The sequence below is a fragment of the Heteronotia binoei genome, chromosome 16 (genome assembly GCF_032191835.1).
Source record: "Heteronotia binoei isolate CCM8104 ecotype False Entrance Well chromosome 16, APGP_CSIRO_Hbin_v1, whole genome shotgun sequence".
Lineage (NCBI taxonomy): Eukaryota > Metazoa > Chordata > Lepidosauria > Squamata > Gekkonidae > Heteronotia > Heteronotia binoei.
The window spans coordinates 632,593-652,399 of NC_083238.1; the positions used below are offsets into that span (position 1 = coordinate 632,593).

The 19,807-nt window shown below is 43.5% G+C and overlaps 1 protein-coding gene across 1 annotated transcript in view; it reads left to right on the plus strand.

Annotated features, from left to right (window-relative positions):
* The window catches only part of MGAT5 (alpha-1,6-mannosylglycoprotein 6-beta-N-acetylglucosaminyltransferase), a 480,616-nt gene that overhangs the window by 321,964 nt on the left and 138,845 nt on the right, over positions 1-19,807 (plus strand). The window contains exon 11 of the mRNA XM_060256988.1: positions 5,626-5,759. Within this exon, the coding sequence (XP_060112971.1) occupies positions 5,626-5,759 (134 nt within the window). The remainder of the gene's footprint in view (positions 1-5,625; positions 5,760-19,807) is intronic.

A 19,807-nucleotide genomic window follows, 5' to 3' on the forward strand; every position in this document is an offset into this window, starting at 1 on the left:
TTCAAAGGCCTGTTGGAGTACTGGCCTCCCCCCCTCCCGACGAGCCTTCTACAATTCTAGGGTTAGTGTAGCAAATGGCCTAATGTTAGTTCACAGTAAATAAACAGGTCAAGTCATAACACAAAGCTTCAGTGCATACAAGCTGACACAAGAAAATCTGGAAGATATCTGGAGAAAATTCAACCCTGAAGTAAGAGACTATACCTTCTTTTCAGCGAGACATAACTCTTTCTCTAGAATAGATATGTTATGGGGTTCCAAGAGTTTGGGCCTCATAACAAAAAAAAAAAAAAAAATAGAGATTCTACCAAAGGTTTGTGCAGACCATAATCCAATATGCTGGTCTACAAAATTGCAAAAGAAAACAAGAAGATGGAGAATTAATGAAGACTTGCTACAAGATAAAGACATTGTGACATTTTTAGAAAAGGAGACCGCAGCTTTCTTCCAGATAAATGAAACTGAGGATATGGAATTTCAAACACTATGGGACACTTACAAAGCAGTAATGAGAGGACTATTAATCACATCGAACAATAAAGATAAGAGGGCCAAAGAAGAATGGTTGGTAACATTACAAAATGAAATAAATAAAAAAGAAAGGGATCTGAAAAAAAGGCCAGGAAAAAAGAAGTTAATAAAAGAAATTACAATATTACAATCTCAAGTCAAACATTTGCTGAATAAAGAATGGAATTTAAAAAGTCTGAAACAGAAATCGTTCGAAAGTGCGAATAAACCTGGAAAATATGTGGCCTGGCAAATGAAGAAAAAGAAAGAAAATAAAACTATTAATAAAATTATGGCAAATGGAAAAGCAATAGTAGATCAAGAAGGCATCAAAAGAGAATTTTTTAAATATTATGCAAATTTATTTAAAGGTGTGAAAATTAGGAAAGGAAAAATGGAAGAGTATCTATGGAATATTCAAGTGGCACCTTTGACTGAGTACATGAAAAAGATTTTAAATGACCCAATAGAGAAAATTGAAATTGAAGCGGCAATAAAAGCAATGAAAGAAGGTAAGGCTCCTGGGCCAGATGGATTTACATCTAAATATAACAAAACCCTTAAAGATGAGATAATACCCAAACTGATGAAATTGTTAAATACGATAAGAGAAAAAGGAAAAATTCCAAATACTTGGAGGGAAGCTGTAATTTCTTTGATCCCTAAAGAAGACAAAGATGCCACAAATGTAAAGAACTACAGACCAATTTCACTGCTGAACAATGACTATAAGATCTATAAAAGAATTTTGGCAGAACGATTGAAGCAATATTTGATTAACTTTATAAAAAAAGACCAAGCCGGATTTCTTCCTAAAAGACAAATAAGAGACAATGTAAGAGCTGTTATTAATGTTGTGGAATACTATGAGAAGCATCCAGAAAAGGAAGCGGTCTTATTTTTTGAAGACGCAGAAAAAGCCTTTGATAATTTGAGTTGGGACTTTATGTTTGCAGTAATGGAAAAAATAAATTTAGGGGAACATTTTATAAAAACGACGAAAGCAATATATACGGAACAACAAGCAAAATTGTGTATAAATGCAGATTTTACAAAAGAATTGAAGGTAAGCAAAGGTACAAGACAAGGATGTCCATTATCACCATTGTTGTTATAATGACTCTTGAAATTTTATTACAACAAATACAAAATGATAAAGAAATAGAAGGATTAAAAATTAGAGGATTCTCTTATAAATATAAAGCCTTCGCAGATGATATTGTGTTCATAATAGAGAATCCGATCCAAGTGTCACCATTGTTGTTAGCTAAGATAAAAGAATATGGAGAGGACTATATATAAAGAGAAATCGAAATTTTTATGCAAAAATATGCAACCAAACAGAATTAAAGAATTGCAAATTGTGACGGGTTGTGAAGTCACCACTAAAGTTAAATATCTTGGATTAGAGATAACCATGAAGAATATTGACTTGTTCAAAAATAATTATGGAAAATTATGGTGTAAGATGGACAAAGATTTGATGAAATGGAATAGACTTAACTTATCCTTATTGGGCAGGATAGCTGCAATTAAGATGAATATTTTGCCAAGAATAATGTATTTGTTCCAAACTATCCCGATTGTGAAGGATACCAAACAATTTAATAAATGGCAAAGGAAGATTTCTGATTTTGTATGGGCCGGAAAGAAACCAAGGATTAAGATGAAGATTTTAATAGATGCCAAAGAGAGAGGTGGTTTTCAGCTCCCGGATTTAAGATTGTATCTTGATGCGGTTTGTTTGACATGGATCAAAGATTGGATAATGCTGTTAGATAAAAAACCTCTATGGTTAGAAGCTCATGGGAATAAATTCGGCTGGCACGCATATTTGTGTTATGGGAAGAATAAGATGGACGGTTTCTTCTCTCACCATTATATCAAAAATAGTTTATTAAACACTTGGATAAAATATAAGAAATATGGTGACGAGAGAAAACCGCTCTGGATAGTGCCAGCAGAAGTAATAAAAATAACAGCTGAATCTGATGAAGAAAGAGCGATGTCATATAATCAACTGCTCAAGATTCAAGGAGGCAAAATTGAATTAAAATCTGCAGAAGAGTTAAACAATACGTACGACTGGTTTCAAATGCAACAAATCAAAAGCTTGATGGAAAACGATATTAAATTGGATGGAATTAGACGTGAGCAAACAGAACTGGAAAGGGTCCTGCTTGGAGATAATGAAAAATTAATATCGAAAGTATATAAATTATTATTGAAATGGTCTACAGAAGAAGAAGTAGTAAAGTCTCAAATGGTCAAATGGGTAATTAATGTGAATCGAGAAATACAAATGGATACATGGGAGCACCTTTGGAAGAACTCGAAGATCTCAACTTGTCAGAGTATTAAAGAGAACTGTTTTAAGATGATGTATAGGTGGTATATGACTCCGAAAAAGCTGGCTAGGATGAGTAAGAAGATGTCGGATAGATGTTGGAAATGTAGAAAACACGAAGGTTCCTTTTTTCATATGTGGTGGACTTGTGAAAAAGCGAAAGAATTTTGGAAGATGATACAACAAGAAATCTCCAAAATTTTGGGTTATGACTTTAAGACTTTGATGCTTCCGTCCTCGATCCCCTTCAGTCCGGCTTTCGCCCGGGCCATGGGACGGAGACGGTGTTGGTTGCCCTGGTAGATGACCTGCAACGGCATCTGGATCGGGGCGGCTCGGCGGTGCTGACGTTGTTGGACCTATCGGCAGCGTTCGATATGGTCGACCATCGGCTACTGGCTCGCCGCCTCGTCGACACGGGGATTCAGGGGTTGGCCTTGCAATGGCTTTCCTCTTTCCTCGAAGGTCGGGGACAGAGGGTCGCTATTGGGGATGAGCTGTCCCGGAGGCACACGCTTGACTGCGGGGTGCCTCAGGGAGCGGTTCTGTCTCCAATGTTATTTAACATCTATATGCGTCCCCTCGCCCAGATTGTCCGAAGGTATGGGCTGGGTTGTCATCAGTATGCTGATGACACCCAGCTCTATCTGCTTATGGATGACCGGCCAGTCTGCGACCCAGAAAATTTGGACCGGGCATTACAGGCCGTGGCTGGGTGGCTCAGGCGGAGCGGGCTAAGGCTAAATCCTGCGAAGACAGAGGTCCTTTGCTTGGGCCGTCGGGGTCCGGGAGGGGAAATCCCCCTGTCAGCTTTTGACAGTGCGCCGCTGACTGCGACACATAGGGTCAAGAGGTTGGGTGTACTACTGGAGCCTTCCTTAACGATGGAGGCCCAGATAGCAGCCACTGCCAAGTCCGCATTTTTTCATCTTAGGCAGGCAAGGCAGTTGGCTCCCTTCCTGGAGCGTGATGACCTAGCAACAGTGATCCATGCAACGGTCACCTCGAGGTTGGACTACTGCAATGCCCTCTACATGGGGCTGCCCCTGTGCTGAACCCGGAAGTTGCAGTTGGTGCAGAACGCCGCCGCCCGGTTGTTATTGGGGCTGCCAAGACGGGAGCACATTCAGCCAGGACTTCGGGCTCTGCACTGGCTGCCAATACTTTATCGAGTTCGGTACAAGGTGCTGGTCATTACCTTTAAAGCCCTAGGACCTGCCTACCTGAGGGACCGTCTCTCCCCACATGTTCCCCAGAGAGTACTGAGATCGGGAACTCAAAACCTCCTTGTTGTCCCCGGGCCAAAGGTTTGAAATCTACGAGGGATAGGGCCTTCTCCGTAATGGCCCCTTTCTGGTGGAACCAGCTGCCGGAAGAGGTAAAGGCCCTGCGGGATCTTGCTCAATTCCGCAGGGCCTGTAAGACAACCCTCTTCTGGCAGGCTTACAACTAACCGGCACTGAAATTTGAATTTGAGTGTAGTTTTATAAGACTGTAGAATGTTTTAATATTTTTATTATGTAAATTGTTTAAATTGTTTAATTTTAATTATGTAAATTGTATGAAATGTTTAAACTTTTATGTCTCATGTTAGATTTTATATGCTGTAAGCCGCCCTGAGCCACTTGGTGGGAAGGGTGGGATATAAATTACAAATAAAGAAAGAAAGAAAGAAAACTGCAGAGACTTTTTTGCTTGGATTACAATTAGAAAAATTTCCAAAGGAAGACAGGGCTTTAATTTGGTACTTGCTCTCAGCTGCTAGGACATTATATGCGCAGCTGTGGAAACAGGGAAAAATACCAGCGAAATGGGACTGGATTGTGAAAGTTTTATCGTGGAGTGAGATGGACAAATTAACTAAAATTTTAAGAGACTATGATTTAGATATATTCAAAAAGGAGTGGAAGAAATTTAAAGGATATATGGAGAAAGAGTGGAATATAAAAAGACATTGGACAATTTTTTAGTATTAATGAGAGAAAAAAAATATTGAACTTTGATTGGTTAGTGGTACCTTTATAATTGAATTTAAATTTATAACTTCGGGGAAGTCAAATACTGGAGGGAGGGGGGGTTGAAATATCATATGGGTTAGTATAGAAAACAGATAATTAAATATTGTAACCATATGTTATTAATAAATTGTTAAAACACTATGCTTTCAGACTATGTCCAGTGAAATGCTTGGCCTCCCCCCTGTTATTAGACATATGTGCCCTGGCAGTAAATTAGTGACAGTGGCTCTGGATCAGCGTATATGCATCTGCAGATGTTTGGTAGAGGACCCTTCCCCATTATGTTTTTAAATTGTCCTCTGTATCTGGAGCCTAGGAAAAAATTCGTGCCAACATTGTATTTAGTGCTTATTCCATGTCTGATTCCAGCAAGTTAACTTTCAGGTATCAGACACTGACCTTTATATCTAATAAAATGGCACTTTTTGCTCTGGCAGCAAAAAAGATCAGATCAATTCTGGTAGCTAAAACATATAACCAATTGATCTATTGAAAGTGTTAGATTTTAGGGATGTATAATTTTTTAAATCTGTATGCTTTATATTGTTTTTATACATTTTATGATTTATTGCAAATGGATTGTCATATTGTGACAATAAATTCTCTCTCAATGCTGGCAGTAAAGTGATTTGAATATGTTATCAAACCCAGAGACTATATGCACTTAAATGGCTGTAAAACAATATTTTGCTTTATTTTAGAGTTAAGATAATTCAGTTATATCATTTCAGATTTTGTTGTTGCTTACAGCTCACACCCCAGACAACAGTTTCCTTGGGTTTGTGGTGGAACAGTATTTGAACTCCAGTGACATAAAGCACTTCAATGTCATCAAAAGGCAGAACCAGTCACTTGTTTATGGCAAAGTTGATAACTTCTGGAAGGTCAGTTGCTGTGTTTATACAAATTCTTTTGAATTGATCCCAGAGTTCAGAACAGAAATTTGAAGACTTGCAATAACCTATTTGTGTTAGTAGCTGGTAACTGCTCTTTAGGAAACTGTTATATTAATTTTGACTGTTTGGCCAGTGATTGTGAAAACATATTACATATTGTAATTTGAACACATAATTGATATTTGAAAAGTGAATTTTCTTGTGATGAATGTACATGCCACCACTGGCTTCTTTCTGCTTTGTGGTGCCCAGGGGTCCCACTTGCCACCTCTCCGCTTACTGCCAGGGCACATATGTCTAGTAACAGGAGGGAGGCCAAGCTCTCTCACCTTCCCCGGGTTGCTGCTACCAGACTGGTTTGTTTTATAGGGCCCAATCCACCCTAGTTTCCCCTAAGGGATCAGCAGTCTCCAACTAACCCAAGATGGTTAGCACATTCACCTTCTCTTATGTAGGGCTGATAGGCACTAGGGTTGCCAAGTCCAATTTAAGAAATATCTGGGGACTTTGGGGGTGGAGCCAGGAGTCTTTGGGGGTGGAGCCAGGAGACTGGGGGCAGAGCCGAGAGCAAGGGTGTGACAAGCATAATTGAACTTCAAGGGAGTTCTGGCCATCACATTTAAAGGGACTGCACAAATTTTTAAATGCCTTCCTTCCATAGGAAATAATGAAGGATGGGGGCACCTTCTTTTGGGGCTCATAGAATTGGACCCCCTGGTCCAATCTTTTTGAAACTTGGGAGGTATTTTGGGGAGAGGCACTAGATGCTATACTGAAAATTTGGTGCCTCTATCTCAAAAAACAGCCCCCCCGGAGCCCCCGATACCCGTGGATCAATTCCCCATCATTCCCTATGGGAATTGTTCATAGAGGTGCATGATGGCTCTGGGGGCGGGGCTTTCCCCGCTGGCCAGCTGGCTGGGGGAGGGGGGAAGCCTGTAAAACCGGGGGATCCCCCTCTGGGACCTGGGGATTGGGAAGCCTACTCTCTTGCCTTGCTGCACTGTAAGAAATTCTGGGATTCAATTAACTTGTGTTTTCCTCACAGTAATGCAGTGGGAGTCTCAAGTCAGTTTCTCTGAAAGTAGACATTCTGCTCGGGAAAGACAAATGACAGCAATAAAAGGAGAAGACATGGGAAAGAAGAAGAGGGAATTAGAGGTGTCCAGCAGATATACAAGGGCACTTGGGGCCAAGCCACCAATCCCTACCAACATGCCTTGCAAACCTTCACACACACACACACACACACACACACACACACACACCGGTATACAGAGCCACGTTGACTTGGAAACATGCTACAATGGAAACTCACCTACTTGGAAATGGAAGCTTTGGCTGCCCAGCAAAGCTGAGGGCAACTTCGCTCAAACTGAGGGTATAGACCAATACTGTGGGGTCTTGTGAGCAAAAATTCTACTTTGTGAGCTACTGGCATTAAAGTTGTGAATTACTGCATAAATTAGTTTTCTCTGGAGCCATTTTTCTTGAGCTAAGACAAAAATGTGTGAGCTGGAGGTTAAAAAACTGTGAGCTAGCTCACACTAACTCAACTTAGAGAGAACACTGGTACAGACCAAAGGATCCCAGCTCTGTTCTGTTTTGACCAAAGAAGGCTTTTACAAGTCTGTTTCCCTCAAAACCAGAATGACTCAAATCACTTTGGCAGAGATAAGAAGGAACTTGGAGATTTCACCCAAATTGACCTGAGTCATTTTGATCATAAGGAAAACAAGAAATAAGGTCTACTGGCTTCTCTGCTGTTCCCTTCAGCTGTGGGGAGAATGGTTGTGCTGGTGGAAAAAGAAGGTTCCCACAGGAACCATACCAAGGAGCCAGTAAAGAAGCAAGCCTTGGGGCTGCTCATGGCACTTAAGACCCCACTGGGATATTTCCAAAAACTGGGGGGGGGGGGGCACATGCTCTCCAAGGCCTCAAAATAGCAACTAGCAACAACAACTTCTAGTAAGACATAAAACCTGTATTTAAAAAAAACAAAACCAGAAGGATCAAAAGAGAACACAGCCATAAAACCAGCTGGCGCAAACAGCAGATTAAAACAGCAATACCAAAGTCCCAGAAGATAACACCAGTGCCATAAACTATGTAATTACGGAATAAAGAAGCATTTGAAGATGGGAAGGGGATGAAGAAACCCACCAAAATCCTGAAAACATCATTAGCCGCCATTTTTCAAGACACAGACCAAAGGGAATCTGCAGTTGATTTGTTTAGCATATTTCTGCGCTGCATTTTCACCTGGCGGGGTGGGGGGGGGAGAGAATCTGTCCAGACTGCAGCCCTGCAGGGGTTTAACTGGAGTGGCAGGTATTTGCTTACGTTTTGCTATCAAGAACATCTGATGCTCTGATGCCTTTTCCAAGCTACAACCTGAGGCAAGATAAATAGTGTCTTTTTTTGTACCCCCAGGGTGCCACTTCCAGAAGAGTGTAGGCAAAACACTCATCAATGCCAACTTACGGTAATTGTCCTCCCTTGACCAAAAGGAAAGACAAGTAGCAACTCCTTGAGTGGGGGAGAAGCAACAACAGGGGGTGGGGCCAGGCTGGCCAGCAGGTCTCATTCCTGGCTTCCATCACAACTTGCCCAGAGGAGACCCTCTGCCGCTCTCCTCGGAGCCTGTAGCTTGGGCCGCAGCGGCGGCAGCAATGGCGGTGGCTGCTGCCTGTGTCTGTGTCTGTGCCCCGGCCCGGGCCAGCGGTCGTGGCGGCACTGGCGGCGGTGGCACTGGCGGCGGCAGCGGCTGCTGCCTGTGTCTGTGCCCGGGCCGGCGGCGGCGGCACTGGTGGCGGTGGTGGCGGCTGCTGCCTGTGTCTGTGCCTGGGGCAGCGGCGGCGGCACTGGCGGCGGCGGCTGCTGCTGCGTGTGTCTGTGCCCGGGCACGGGCTGGCGGCGGTAGCGGCGGCGGTGCTGGTGTTGCTGCGGCGGCCCTGTGAGGGGGAAGCGCCGTCCCTCCCCCCACTTCCAGATTTTTGGAGAGCGGGAGAGGAGGCTGCAAAAGCGAGGGTCCCCCGCCAGGGTGGGGGATTTGGGAAGCCTAATAGGCACTGGTACCTTGCAAGCCACTAACACAACAAAAGGTTTAAGCAAAGTTTTGTTTTAACTGTGCAGGTAATCCCCCAACACAATGTAATTAAAAATAACAAAAGCTTCAAAGCGAGCTAATACCTCAACCCTTAGGTCGATTGTAGGAAACCAAAATGATCTAGAGTCCATCAGGCACTCCCTCCTGGGATGGTCCAACCCAGTCCACCAAGGGTTCCAAAATATTCTTGCTGACCCTTAGGTCACTGCCACTCCCTGCCCTTGTGATTTCTGATGTCAGATTAGAAGTGAGTTTATTTTATCTGTGGATTTCCAGTTAAGTGACTTGTCAACCCCTATAAGCCTTTCTAAACAACTGCTAAAGATGTTGCTGTTTTTGTTTTTTAAGAAAAGGCAATACAAATTCATAATGTAATGATTACATTCAGGGCTGTTTCCTCATCTATTTTTTCTATGCAGCCCCTTCAGTATCCAAGAAGGATCATTAAGGAACATTCCTTTCTGAAGACCATAAGGGTAGTATACTTAAAAGTGCCAGTTCAATGTAGTGGTTAAGAGTGTGGATACTAGTCTGGGAGAACTGGGTTTGATTCTCCACTGTTCCGCATGCAGCTGCTGGTGTGACCTTGGGTCAGTCACAAGTTCTCTCAAAACATTTTTTTTTCAAGAGCAGCTCTCTCAGCCCAGCTATCTCACCGGGTGTCTGTTGTGAGGAGGGGAAGGGAAAGGAAATTTTAAACTGCTCTGAGACTCCCAGTGAAGATTGGGGTAAACATCCAATCTCTTCTTCTTCCTTAAGTAAGATTCTTTGGATAAGGACTGCTACATTAAAAAGATTGCTGAGATGAAGCCATAGTCGTTCTTGTATAGCTCCATGAGGAAATTCAGATTGCTGGAATTACCAGAGCTGCTTTAAATCAATGCTTTTACCATATACAGCATACCCAAAATTGCTTCATGAGCAGCAGGTTCTATATGAACTGATCCCAGCAGAAGAGACAGGGGGGAAAAGTGTTTGCCTATTAATATTTTTTGTCATGAAAGCAGTCAAGGGAGGCTTATTATAATCCTCTTGTTATGTGATGCATATGAGTAATCCTCATAAAACTCACCCCATGTCAATTCTGGTGTGAATAGACTTGACTATCATAACACATACACAATGATTTCTCTCATTTCAGTTACAAGTTGATCTATTACAATATTCAGGCTTATTTGCATATAGAACAATGTCTTCGATTTGGTTTTATTTTAAGAGCACTTATGAAGAAGCTATTGCATTGACTAGACAGTTAGCATTTTCATAATGGCATAGCTTGTGTTTATCTTCTGTCTTCTGTGCATTCTCACATTGGGACTGCACTTGCACAGGCCAACACCAAAGGATTCCTTCCCATTTTTTAACCTTCCTACTTGTCTAAAGCGGGAAGGAGGAGCCCCTTCCTGGGGCTGGAGGCGTGTTTTTCCACCCAAAATATCATGTGCTCCTGGAAGAGTCCCACTTCCCTCCTTCAGTTATTTTCCATTGAGCAAAGACGTGTTTTTTCCAACTTCTCTTCCTTTGTCTCCGTGATGTTGCAGAAAGTGTTATTCAAGAAACATTCCAGTGCATTCTTTGATTTTTTTTTAATTCTTTAAATTTCTTTTCAGGTTTATCAGTGATAAAGTATTATGCATTTGCTCAAATACAACTGCAAAAAACTATATCGAAATTAAATGTCTAAAGAAAAAAAAATACAAAGTCTGTATCAGGGGTGTCAAATGTCTGTTCTGTGGGCCAAACTGGCCTGCCCAAGGCTTCAGTCAGTCCCAAGGGGCTCTCTTCTTCCCTCCCCCCCTCCTGTCCTCACCCTTTGAAGCTCCAAGGCTGCCAGTGTTCCCAGCTCCTTCTTCCTTCTCTTTACAGAAACTGATTTCGCACTTGGGCTTGTTCCGGGTGGACAGCCCTTTTTCCCTAGCACTTTTCTCAGTTTCTGCCCCAGAGCTGTGAGTTGGCGTGCTGCTTTTCCATGGCAAGCAGAAACCGCTTGTAAGAGGATCTCACTTGCTGTGGAAAAGCAGAAGGCCAACTCACAGCTCTGGGGCAGCTTGTGCGAAAATGGACAGAAGCGCTGGGAGCAAAAGGGCTCTCTACCCAGAACAAGCCTAGTGTGAAATTGGTCAGAGGCTAAAGCAGGAAGCAAAGAAAATGGAGAGTGGATTTTCATTCAGGCCTCTGGGCACAGCAGACCTGAATGGAAAATCCACTTCATGTTTTCCTTGCAACTTTGTCTATGTATTTCAATGAAATGGAGCTCAGTTTAACTTCCCAGCATTCCTATGGCCAGCTGAAGCTTCCTGGAGGTGGGTCCTTGCAAATCAAGCATTGATGCTTTGAGCCAGCTTTGTCTCTGCTCAATGGATATGAGAACTTAGTGACTGGTGAGTACTCTAACTTGGGAACCCATAGCCAAAGAGGGATATTACACTGGAGAGCCATTGCTAATCTGAGTAGACTGGGGGGGAGGAGAAAGTTGCAATGCCCTGCCATTTCATGTTTTCTCAGGCTGAGAGCATTTTATATTTTAGTTTCTGCTGTGATCTTTGTGCTTTTTGTTGATGTTTTATTTTTAAAATTACATTGCAGAATCCCACTATTCCCCCACCTTTCCATTTTAAACAAAATATTGCAAGTTTTAAGCATGTTTGTATTTTAAGTTAAAAAATATATATTTTTAATTGTGTTGGCCTGTGTCCTCTATAAAGTCTATATCTCTGCTATCTGGCATTACATTTTAGGATACGCTTTTCTTGGCCCCACAAAGTCCCACTTAAGTCAGATCTGGCCCTCCTAACAAATTAGTTTGACGCCCTTGGTCTATAAGCTATACCTGTATTGGAAACATACAAATCAAGACATATTATAACAAAACGTAACTGTTGTATGTAAAATAAGAAACTTATAGCCTACATCATCCAATCAGTGTAAAACCAAAAATTCAGAAAAGACACAACGTGTAACACCTCCCAGTTTACGTGTATCAGATGCAAAATAGGGTAAGAAAGGAGACCACTTAGCTAACAGTTTTGACCTTGAAGATAGCTGCTCCTTACAGGAAATTTTGTCTGCTACTTTGTCAAGTACAAAATACTCCAAACATTTACTCAGCCAGCTTGTAACAGATGGGGGTTCTGCCAGATTCCACTTAGACGCAATTGCATGCCTAGCCACCCTCAATAAGATTAAAGCCAGATCCTTTTGTAAAGTGGTAAGCCTGCTTTCCTCCCAGAGGTTTAATAGACAGATTATAGGGGAACATGGAATTTGTATGCCTGTTAGCTGAGTTATTTCAGCAAGAACTTGCACCCAAAAACGAGAAGTAACCAGACAAGACCACCAAACGTGGAAATAATCACCTCATTGTTCACATCTTTTCCAACATAGCGAATTGTGATTACCACAGGAAATGTGATACAATTTAGCCAGGGTTAGATAACATCTAAAAATAGTCTTATATGCTTGTGCCTGGATATTCAGAGATTTACTCTAAAAAGTAAAAGAGACCAAATTTCCCCCCACTGTGATCATACATAAGTGCTGCACCCAGGTCTTTCCCCCATGCTGCCTGATAAGACCAATCGATACAAACTAGAGGTATGCATTTTGAGTAAACCAATCGATACAACCTGGATATTAACCCTTTTATAGGCTGCAAATCCATAGACATAAGGTTTTCAAAAGGCATAAGGGTGAACCGAATATCAACCTTCTGAGTAACCAGCAAGATCTTCTTCGTGGTCTCTGTGCATCACACCAATGGGAGAGGCGCTGGCGCCAACCCTGATCGGTAAACTTCAAAGCTGCGGATTTCCGCGCCTCCGTCCCAGCGCGCATGCGCAGACCTCCCCCACTGCGCATGCTCGCCAGGACGGGAGCGGACATCCCGCCAGTTCTCTTCTGACCACCGCGCTGATCGGTTGATCTTTTCGCCACGGTCGGTGAACTTTGTTGGACTTTGTCTAAAATTGTTAGAATAGTTAGTGTTAGTTGTTAGTGTAGTTTAGTTTAGTTAGCATAGTACTGTTCATCCGGAGCGTGGGGTGAGTTTCCCGCCCTTCGGGGCGTCTCCCCCCGTTCTTCCGGGCCTTCCACCCATTTTTCCTAACCCTCGCATGGAAAAGCAGTGGGGTTTCTTCCGTCGCTGCTCGAGGTGCGGAAGCAAAATTGCGCCACCGGATGGCCACTCTTTGTGCTTGCTGTGTCTGGGAGAGCAGCACAAGCCGGACTCTTGCGTCCATTGCGCCAAGTTCTCAAGGCAGACGAAAAAGAACAGGGCTGCGCGGCTGGCAGCAGCGCTTATGGAGAAAGCACTTTCACCACGTGCGCTCTCCACCGATCAAGGGCAACCTTCGGCTGAACTGTTGACACCGAAATCGGTCGACGCCAAAAAGGGTCCCTCCGACGCCGATCGCCCCTGCAAGCGCTCGGGCTCGGCAGCTGCATCGGAGTCCTCGCTGTCTTTTACTTTATCTTTGCAACGGCGACCATACAAGAGAGGTTAGTCTGAGTGAGAATATCTGTCCCAAGGTTACACAGCAAACTTACATGGCAGAATGGGGATTCAAATTTAGCAATCTCAGATCCTAGTCTAGCACTCTAACCGCTACACCACACTGAGTCTTAATGTTCTTCCCTGAAGATCTACCATCTGATTATAAAGTATAATCCAAGCCAATACAGTAGTGATTCCCCTGTCATGAATAGCTATCATTCATTGCACCAAAGAGGCATGTGAACAAATTTATCTGTATGAGAAAAAGCATTTTGTTTTCCTAATTCCTTGTTGGTTTAGAGGAGCTAGAGTTTAGGTGGGTTCAGGTGAGAGATTAGCAGGGTGATCCTAAGTTTTGGGGGGGATTGAATTTTTTTGTTAACTGTGTGTGTGTCTGCACCGGGAGGTCATGGAAGCCTCTGGTGACTGACCCCTACTTGGGACCTGGAGGATATTCAGATATGTGGCTGTATTCTCTATGTAGGAAGTTTATTTTGCAGCTTTTAATTTTGATCATATTGTATCTACTTCTTGAACTTTGCCTGTCTGAATCTGATCCTAGGATAATGGTATAGATGTGTTATTACAGGTTTTTGTCTGGGAGGAGGGGGATTTAAAGGGTTAAGATTTTGTGAATATTTGACTACACTTGTTGTATATCATTGTTTTTTTAATTAAAGTTTAATTTTTAAAAAGAATAAGAAAAAAAGATATGTGGCTGAATAAAGCCTGCCCCTGCCCTCCCAACTGCTAGTATTTCAATGAGGTCTCCAAGTACTTGCCAGAATAAACTCTGCTTAGCTTTTGAGACCTGGTGAGATCGGACTTGCCTGAGCTATCCAAGTCAGCACAGGAAACTTCTGAAATTTTAATCAACCCTAAAATCTCAACTCCATCCTAAGGTTATATTATCATCTTACTATTGGTGGTGGTGGGAAGCTCATGAGTTTCTTTGATGTGAGACATCGTATGTAGAGGATTTTAAAATTAAGTGGAAATAATTGGCATCAAGTGTAATAAGAGTTCTGTATTCAATGATCAACAAAAGTGACTTCAGTAAATGGTAAGTGTATTGTAGCTGTCAAGAAAATTTTTTGTTAAGAAAGAATACTGTTTTGCTTGTGGAATCTTTTGCTGCCATTTGAAATATAATTTAATGTTGGGGTGCTAATTTTATCCCCTCAGAAAAGTTCTAGCTACCCAATCTGAACCAGTTTTTTTTTTCATGTCAGCATAAGACCAAAATCTTTGGTTGGTTCATTTAGGACTCACTCTCTCTCTCTCTTTCTTTCTCTGTGGTTTAATGGAAGCACTTCCATAAAATAACTACATAATTTAGTGATCACATTTCATTTGCATACTGATGAGCAAACTGAGGAGCAGTTGTAACAAAAATTTTAGTGTGCATGCATTCTGTTACTAGTGAAGTCAATTGATTGTCAGTTTATTCCGTTAATGACCAGTACAAATAAAAAGCAAAAACTATTCAATAAAACATTTAAGAATAAAAATTGATATAAATATAACAGGAATATATCTGAGATTTAACATTTAAAATTGATATAACAGGAATATCTCTAAAATTTAACATTTAAAATCCATACATAAGATCTTAAAATCTGGATCTATTATATAGCTCTAAAATTTAGAATCTATACCTAAAATTTCACGCCGAATTCTACATGCATTCTGTTACTAAAATATATTCCTGAGAAAATTGGTACAAAAAGTTATTTTAATTATACATTATAACTAAAGACATTCAGAAAAAGGACAAAAACTACAAAGGACTATGTTGGAGGTGTAAACAGATAGATGGTACTTTTTACCATATGTGGTGGTACTGCAGAAAAATTAAAAAACCGACAGAAATACATACATTTCCTCCTGGGGAACCACTGTTTCCAATATCCAGATGAGGGCTGGAGATCACTCAGAATTACAACTGCTCTCCGGATGGCAGGGATCAGCGCCCCTTAGGTGGGTGGAGAGTGAATGCCTTCACTTGGGTGGGTGAGAAGACAGCAAAGTGGGGGGGGGGGGGCACTTGCCCAGAGTCTCCTTCTAGAGCCTGTTGTATTTTTCTTCACAACAGGCCTTAATCCTAGTTCTTACATCTATGTACATTGACTAAGAAATGTACTCAGTATTTTTGTTAGTAAAACTGACCATATATTGTGTACTTGTCACCTGCTGGGAACAAGGCAAATTACCACAGGACTTTCGCGATGCAATCATCATCACCCTATACAAGAACAAAGGGGAAAAGTCAGACTGCTCCAACTACCGGGGGATAACCCTGCTCTCCATCGCAGGCAAAATCCTTGCCAGAATACTCCTGAACAGACTGGTGCCCGCCATTGCAGAAGTACTCCTCCCAGAGAGCCAGTGCGGCTTCAGAGCTAACAGGAGCACCACCAGCATGGTATTTGTTCTCAGGCAGCTCCAAGAGAAATGCAGGGAACAAAACAAGGCTCTGTATGTGACTTTTGTCGACCTTACCAAAGCTTTCGATACCGTTAGCAGGAAAGGCCTGTGGCAAACCTTGGAACGTTTAGGATGTCCCCCAAGGTTCCTCAGCATGATCATCCAGCTACACGAAGACCAACGAGGCCAAGTCAGACACTGCAACGACCTCTCGGAGACCTTCCCAATAGGCACAGGTGTAAAGCAAGGCTGCGTTCTCGCGCCAACTCTCTTTACGATCTTCTTTAGCATGATGCTTCAAAGAGCCGCAGTAGATCTAGATGATGACGATGGTGTCTACATCCGCTATCGCACCGATGGCAGCCTGTTCAACCTGAGGCGACTAAAGGCCCACTCCAAGACGATGGAAAAACTCATCCGAGAGCTACTGTTTGCTGATGATGCTGCACTCGTCTCCCACTCGGTATCAGCTCTGCAGCATATGACGTCCTGCTTTGCAGAGGCTGCCAAGGTATTCGGCCTAGAAGTTAGTCTGAAGAAGACAGAAGTTCTCCACCAGCCTGCACCCCAGGAAGATTCACTGTAGGTGAATCAGTTCTGAAGACAGTCCAGCAGTTCAGCTACCTGGGGTGCATCATCTCCTCAGATGCTAAGATCGACAAGGAGATCGACAACAGGCTGGCAAAGGCAAACCGTGCCTTTGGCCGACTGCACAAAAGAGTGTGGAGCAACAAGCATCTGAAAAAAGGCACAAAGATCAATGTTTACAAAGCGGTTGTGATGACAACCCTCATCTACGGCTCCGAATCGTGGGTTTTATACCGTCATCACCTGCGACTCCTTGAGCGCTTTCATCAGCGCTGCCTTCGCACCATCCTCAACATCCACTGGAGTGACTTTGTGACCAACACTGAAGTTCTCAAGCGGGCGGAGGTTACCAGCATCGAGGCACTGCTGTTGAAGACGCAGCTGCGCTGGGCAGGGCATATTTCTAGGATGGAAAACCACCGCCTTCCCAAGATTGCCCTGTATGGCGAACTCTCCACCGGCCATCGAAATAGAGGGGCACCAAAGAAGAGGTACAAGGACTCCTTGAAGAAATCCCTTGGCACCTGTCGCATCAACCATCACCAGTGGTCTGACCTAGCCTCAGATCGCAAAGCATGGAGGCACACCATCCACCAGGCTGTCTCTTCTTTTGAGAACGCACGCATAGCTGGTCTTGAGGACAAAAGGAGATTGAGGAAGAATCGCACTGCTACAGCACCAATCCTAAATCAGACTTTTCACTGCAGCCACTGTGGCCGGACCTGCCTGTCCCACATTGGTCTTGTCAGCCACCAGCGAGCCTGCAGCAGACGTGGACTATTGCACCCTTCTTAAATCTTCGTTCGTGAAGCCAAGCCAAGAAGAGAAGAAATATTGTGTACTTATTCTTGTCAGGCAATAAGGTTTCAACCAGACATTGAAAGGCTACATCAAAGATTTCTAAACAAAAGCCACAATTCTAAGCATTGCTGAGCTGAGGTGTGAAGGTTCACATGGTCCCTCTCTTTTATCTTATTCCTACGGTTTGTCTTTCGGAGATGGCCAAGAGGCTCGTCCCTGGAGGCACTTTATCTTCAAAGGGGAATTCTTGCTTTTGTTAGTATTAGGGAGAGAGAGGTTCACATCAAGCACTGCCAACAATCTACAACATTCTACTTTGATATGCAAGGTCTTTCTCATGGTTAGTAACAGTGGTTCAATATGGCAGCGCTTAAGCTAAGCATTTTATTTGAGGAAGAGTTAGATTGCCTGACATACTGCCCCCCCCCCCCCCAAGCTCCTGCTCGGGGTTTTTCTGGGTGCAGTAAGTAAAATCTTTTGAGCAGAAGGGGGGCTCGTAGATCTGATGATTTCACCCATTCGTCACAGCTAGGTGGGAAGTATTTCCACTGCACTAAATAGTACAGAACCCCCCTCTTCAATTTGGCATCCAGCACCTCCTGCACCTCATGATGACTCTGACCCTTCACTTGAATAGGTTTGGGCTCTGGAGGGCGCGGGTGCCAAGACGTAATTCCAGGATCTTTTCGAAGAAGGCTGCAATGGAAAACAGGGTGAATTTTACTAAACAGTTTAGGCAGTTCCAGTTCCACTGTCACTTTGTTTATTACTCGTTTTATTTTGAACGGCCCCAGATATTTGTAGGCCAGCTTCCTGCAAGTCTGTGGCAGTGGTAAGTTCTTGGTGGATAGAAAAACTGTCTCTCCCACTTCGAAATCCCATTTGGGTGAGTGCTTTTTATCAAAATGGGCTTTATAGTCTATTTTGGCCTTTTCTAAGTTCTCCTGAATAACAACCCATCCCTTTTTTAGTGTTTCCCACCATTGCTGGCAAGAGATGGGAGGAGAGGCTTTTTTGGTGCTGGGAAGCATAGGAAAAGGTTTCCCCTCATAACCATTCACGAACTATGCAAGCTGTTATTGTATCCATACTCGGCAAAGGGAAGTAGTTCCACCCAGTTCGATTGTTGGTAATTTACATAGCACCTAAGGTACTGCTCCAGAAGGGCGTTCACACGTTCCGTCTTTCCGTCCGTCTGTGGGTGGTAGGCAGAACTCAGCCCCTGCTCTTTGCCTGTCAGGCTGCAAACTCCCGCCAGAAGTTGGCAACGAACTGTGGTCCGTGGTCACTAATGACCTTGTCAGGGAATGAGTGTAATTTAACAATATGCTGGAAAAATAAATACGCCAACTTCTTGGCTGTAGGGAGTTGCTTGCATGGAATGAAGTGGGCTTGCTTTGAAAAGGTGTCCACTACCACTAAAATCACTGTTTTTCCCTGGGGCACCGGTAATTCTACAATAAAGTCCATCGACACCACTGACCAGAGCCGATCCGCTGTGGGGGTGGGCTGGAAAAGCTCCGGCTCCCCCCCCCCAACTGTTTTTTCGCCATGATGCAAATAGGGCAGGTGGCCACAAACTCCAAGATGTCCTTTTTCATGTGGGGCCACCAAAACTGTCTATTGATCAGATGCAACGTTTTTACATAGCCAAAGTGGCCCGCCAGCTTGTTGCAATGGCAGTGCTGTAAAACTTCCTGGTGGAGGGTTTTGGGAACGTACAGCCTCCCCTCGTAGTACCAAACCCCCCCTTCTCCTTTCACAATCCCTTCCGGACTCTCTGCTCCTTCTCCCTCGGTTTCTGCGATCAGCCTACTGCCTCCCACGGCTCTGGAGCATTCGTTCTTTTCCCTGATCGTGTTGTCACTGCTCCTGCCACTGCTGAGGGGGAAATAATGGAGTCTATTATCTCCTCCCTCTGGCTCTCATGCTGGGGCAATCGGAAGAGGGCGTTGGCTAAAAAGTTCTTCGACCCTGGGATGTGTTTAAGGGTGAAGTCGTATTTGGCAAAGAACCCGGCCCACCGAATTTGTTTTGTGGTTAGCTTTCGGTGGCCTATGAGCGTTTCTAGGTTTTTATGGTCGGTCCAGATCTCGAACAGGACTCTCGCTCCTTTTAACCAAGACCGCCAGGTTTTGGGAGCGAAAGTTACTGCAAACGCCTCTTTGTCCCAGACTGACCAGTTATGCTGCTCTTGCGAAAATTTTTTAGAGATATAAGCACAGGGTCTCAACTTCCCCTCCTCATCCTTCTGCATTAATATGGCTCCTACAGCCATGTCGGAGGCGTCGCATTGGACCACAAAGGGCTTGAGTTCGTATGGGTAAGCGAGGATCGGCTCACTTGTGAACAAGCGCTTAAGTTTATCGAAAGCCTCTTGGCATCTTGGCAACCAGGGTAGTTTGGCCCCGGGTCGTTAGCTTCTGGCCCCTTGCCCTTAGTCTTAAGTAGGTCTGTTAGGGGCAGCATCACCTGGGCAAACCCCTGAATGAACCCCCTGTAAAAATTCAGGAATCCGAGGAAGGATTGTAACTGTCTACGTGTCCTCGGGGGTTCCCAGTCTAGCACTGCTTGTATTTTGGCTGGCTCCATTGCCAACCCTTTCCTAGAGACCCGGAA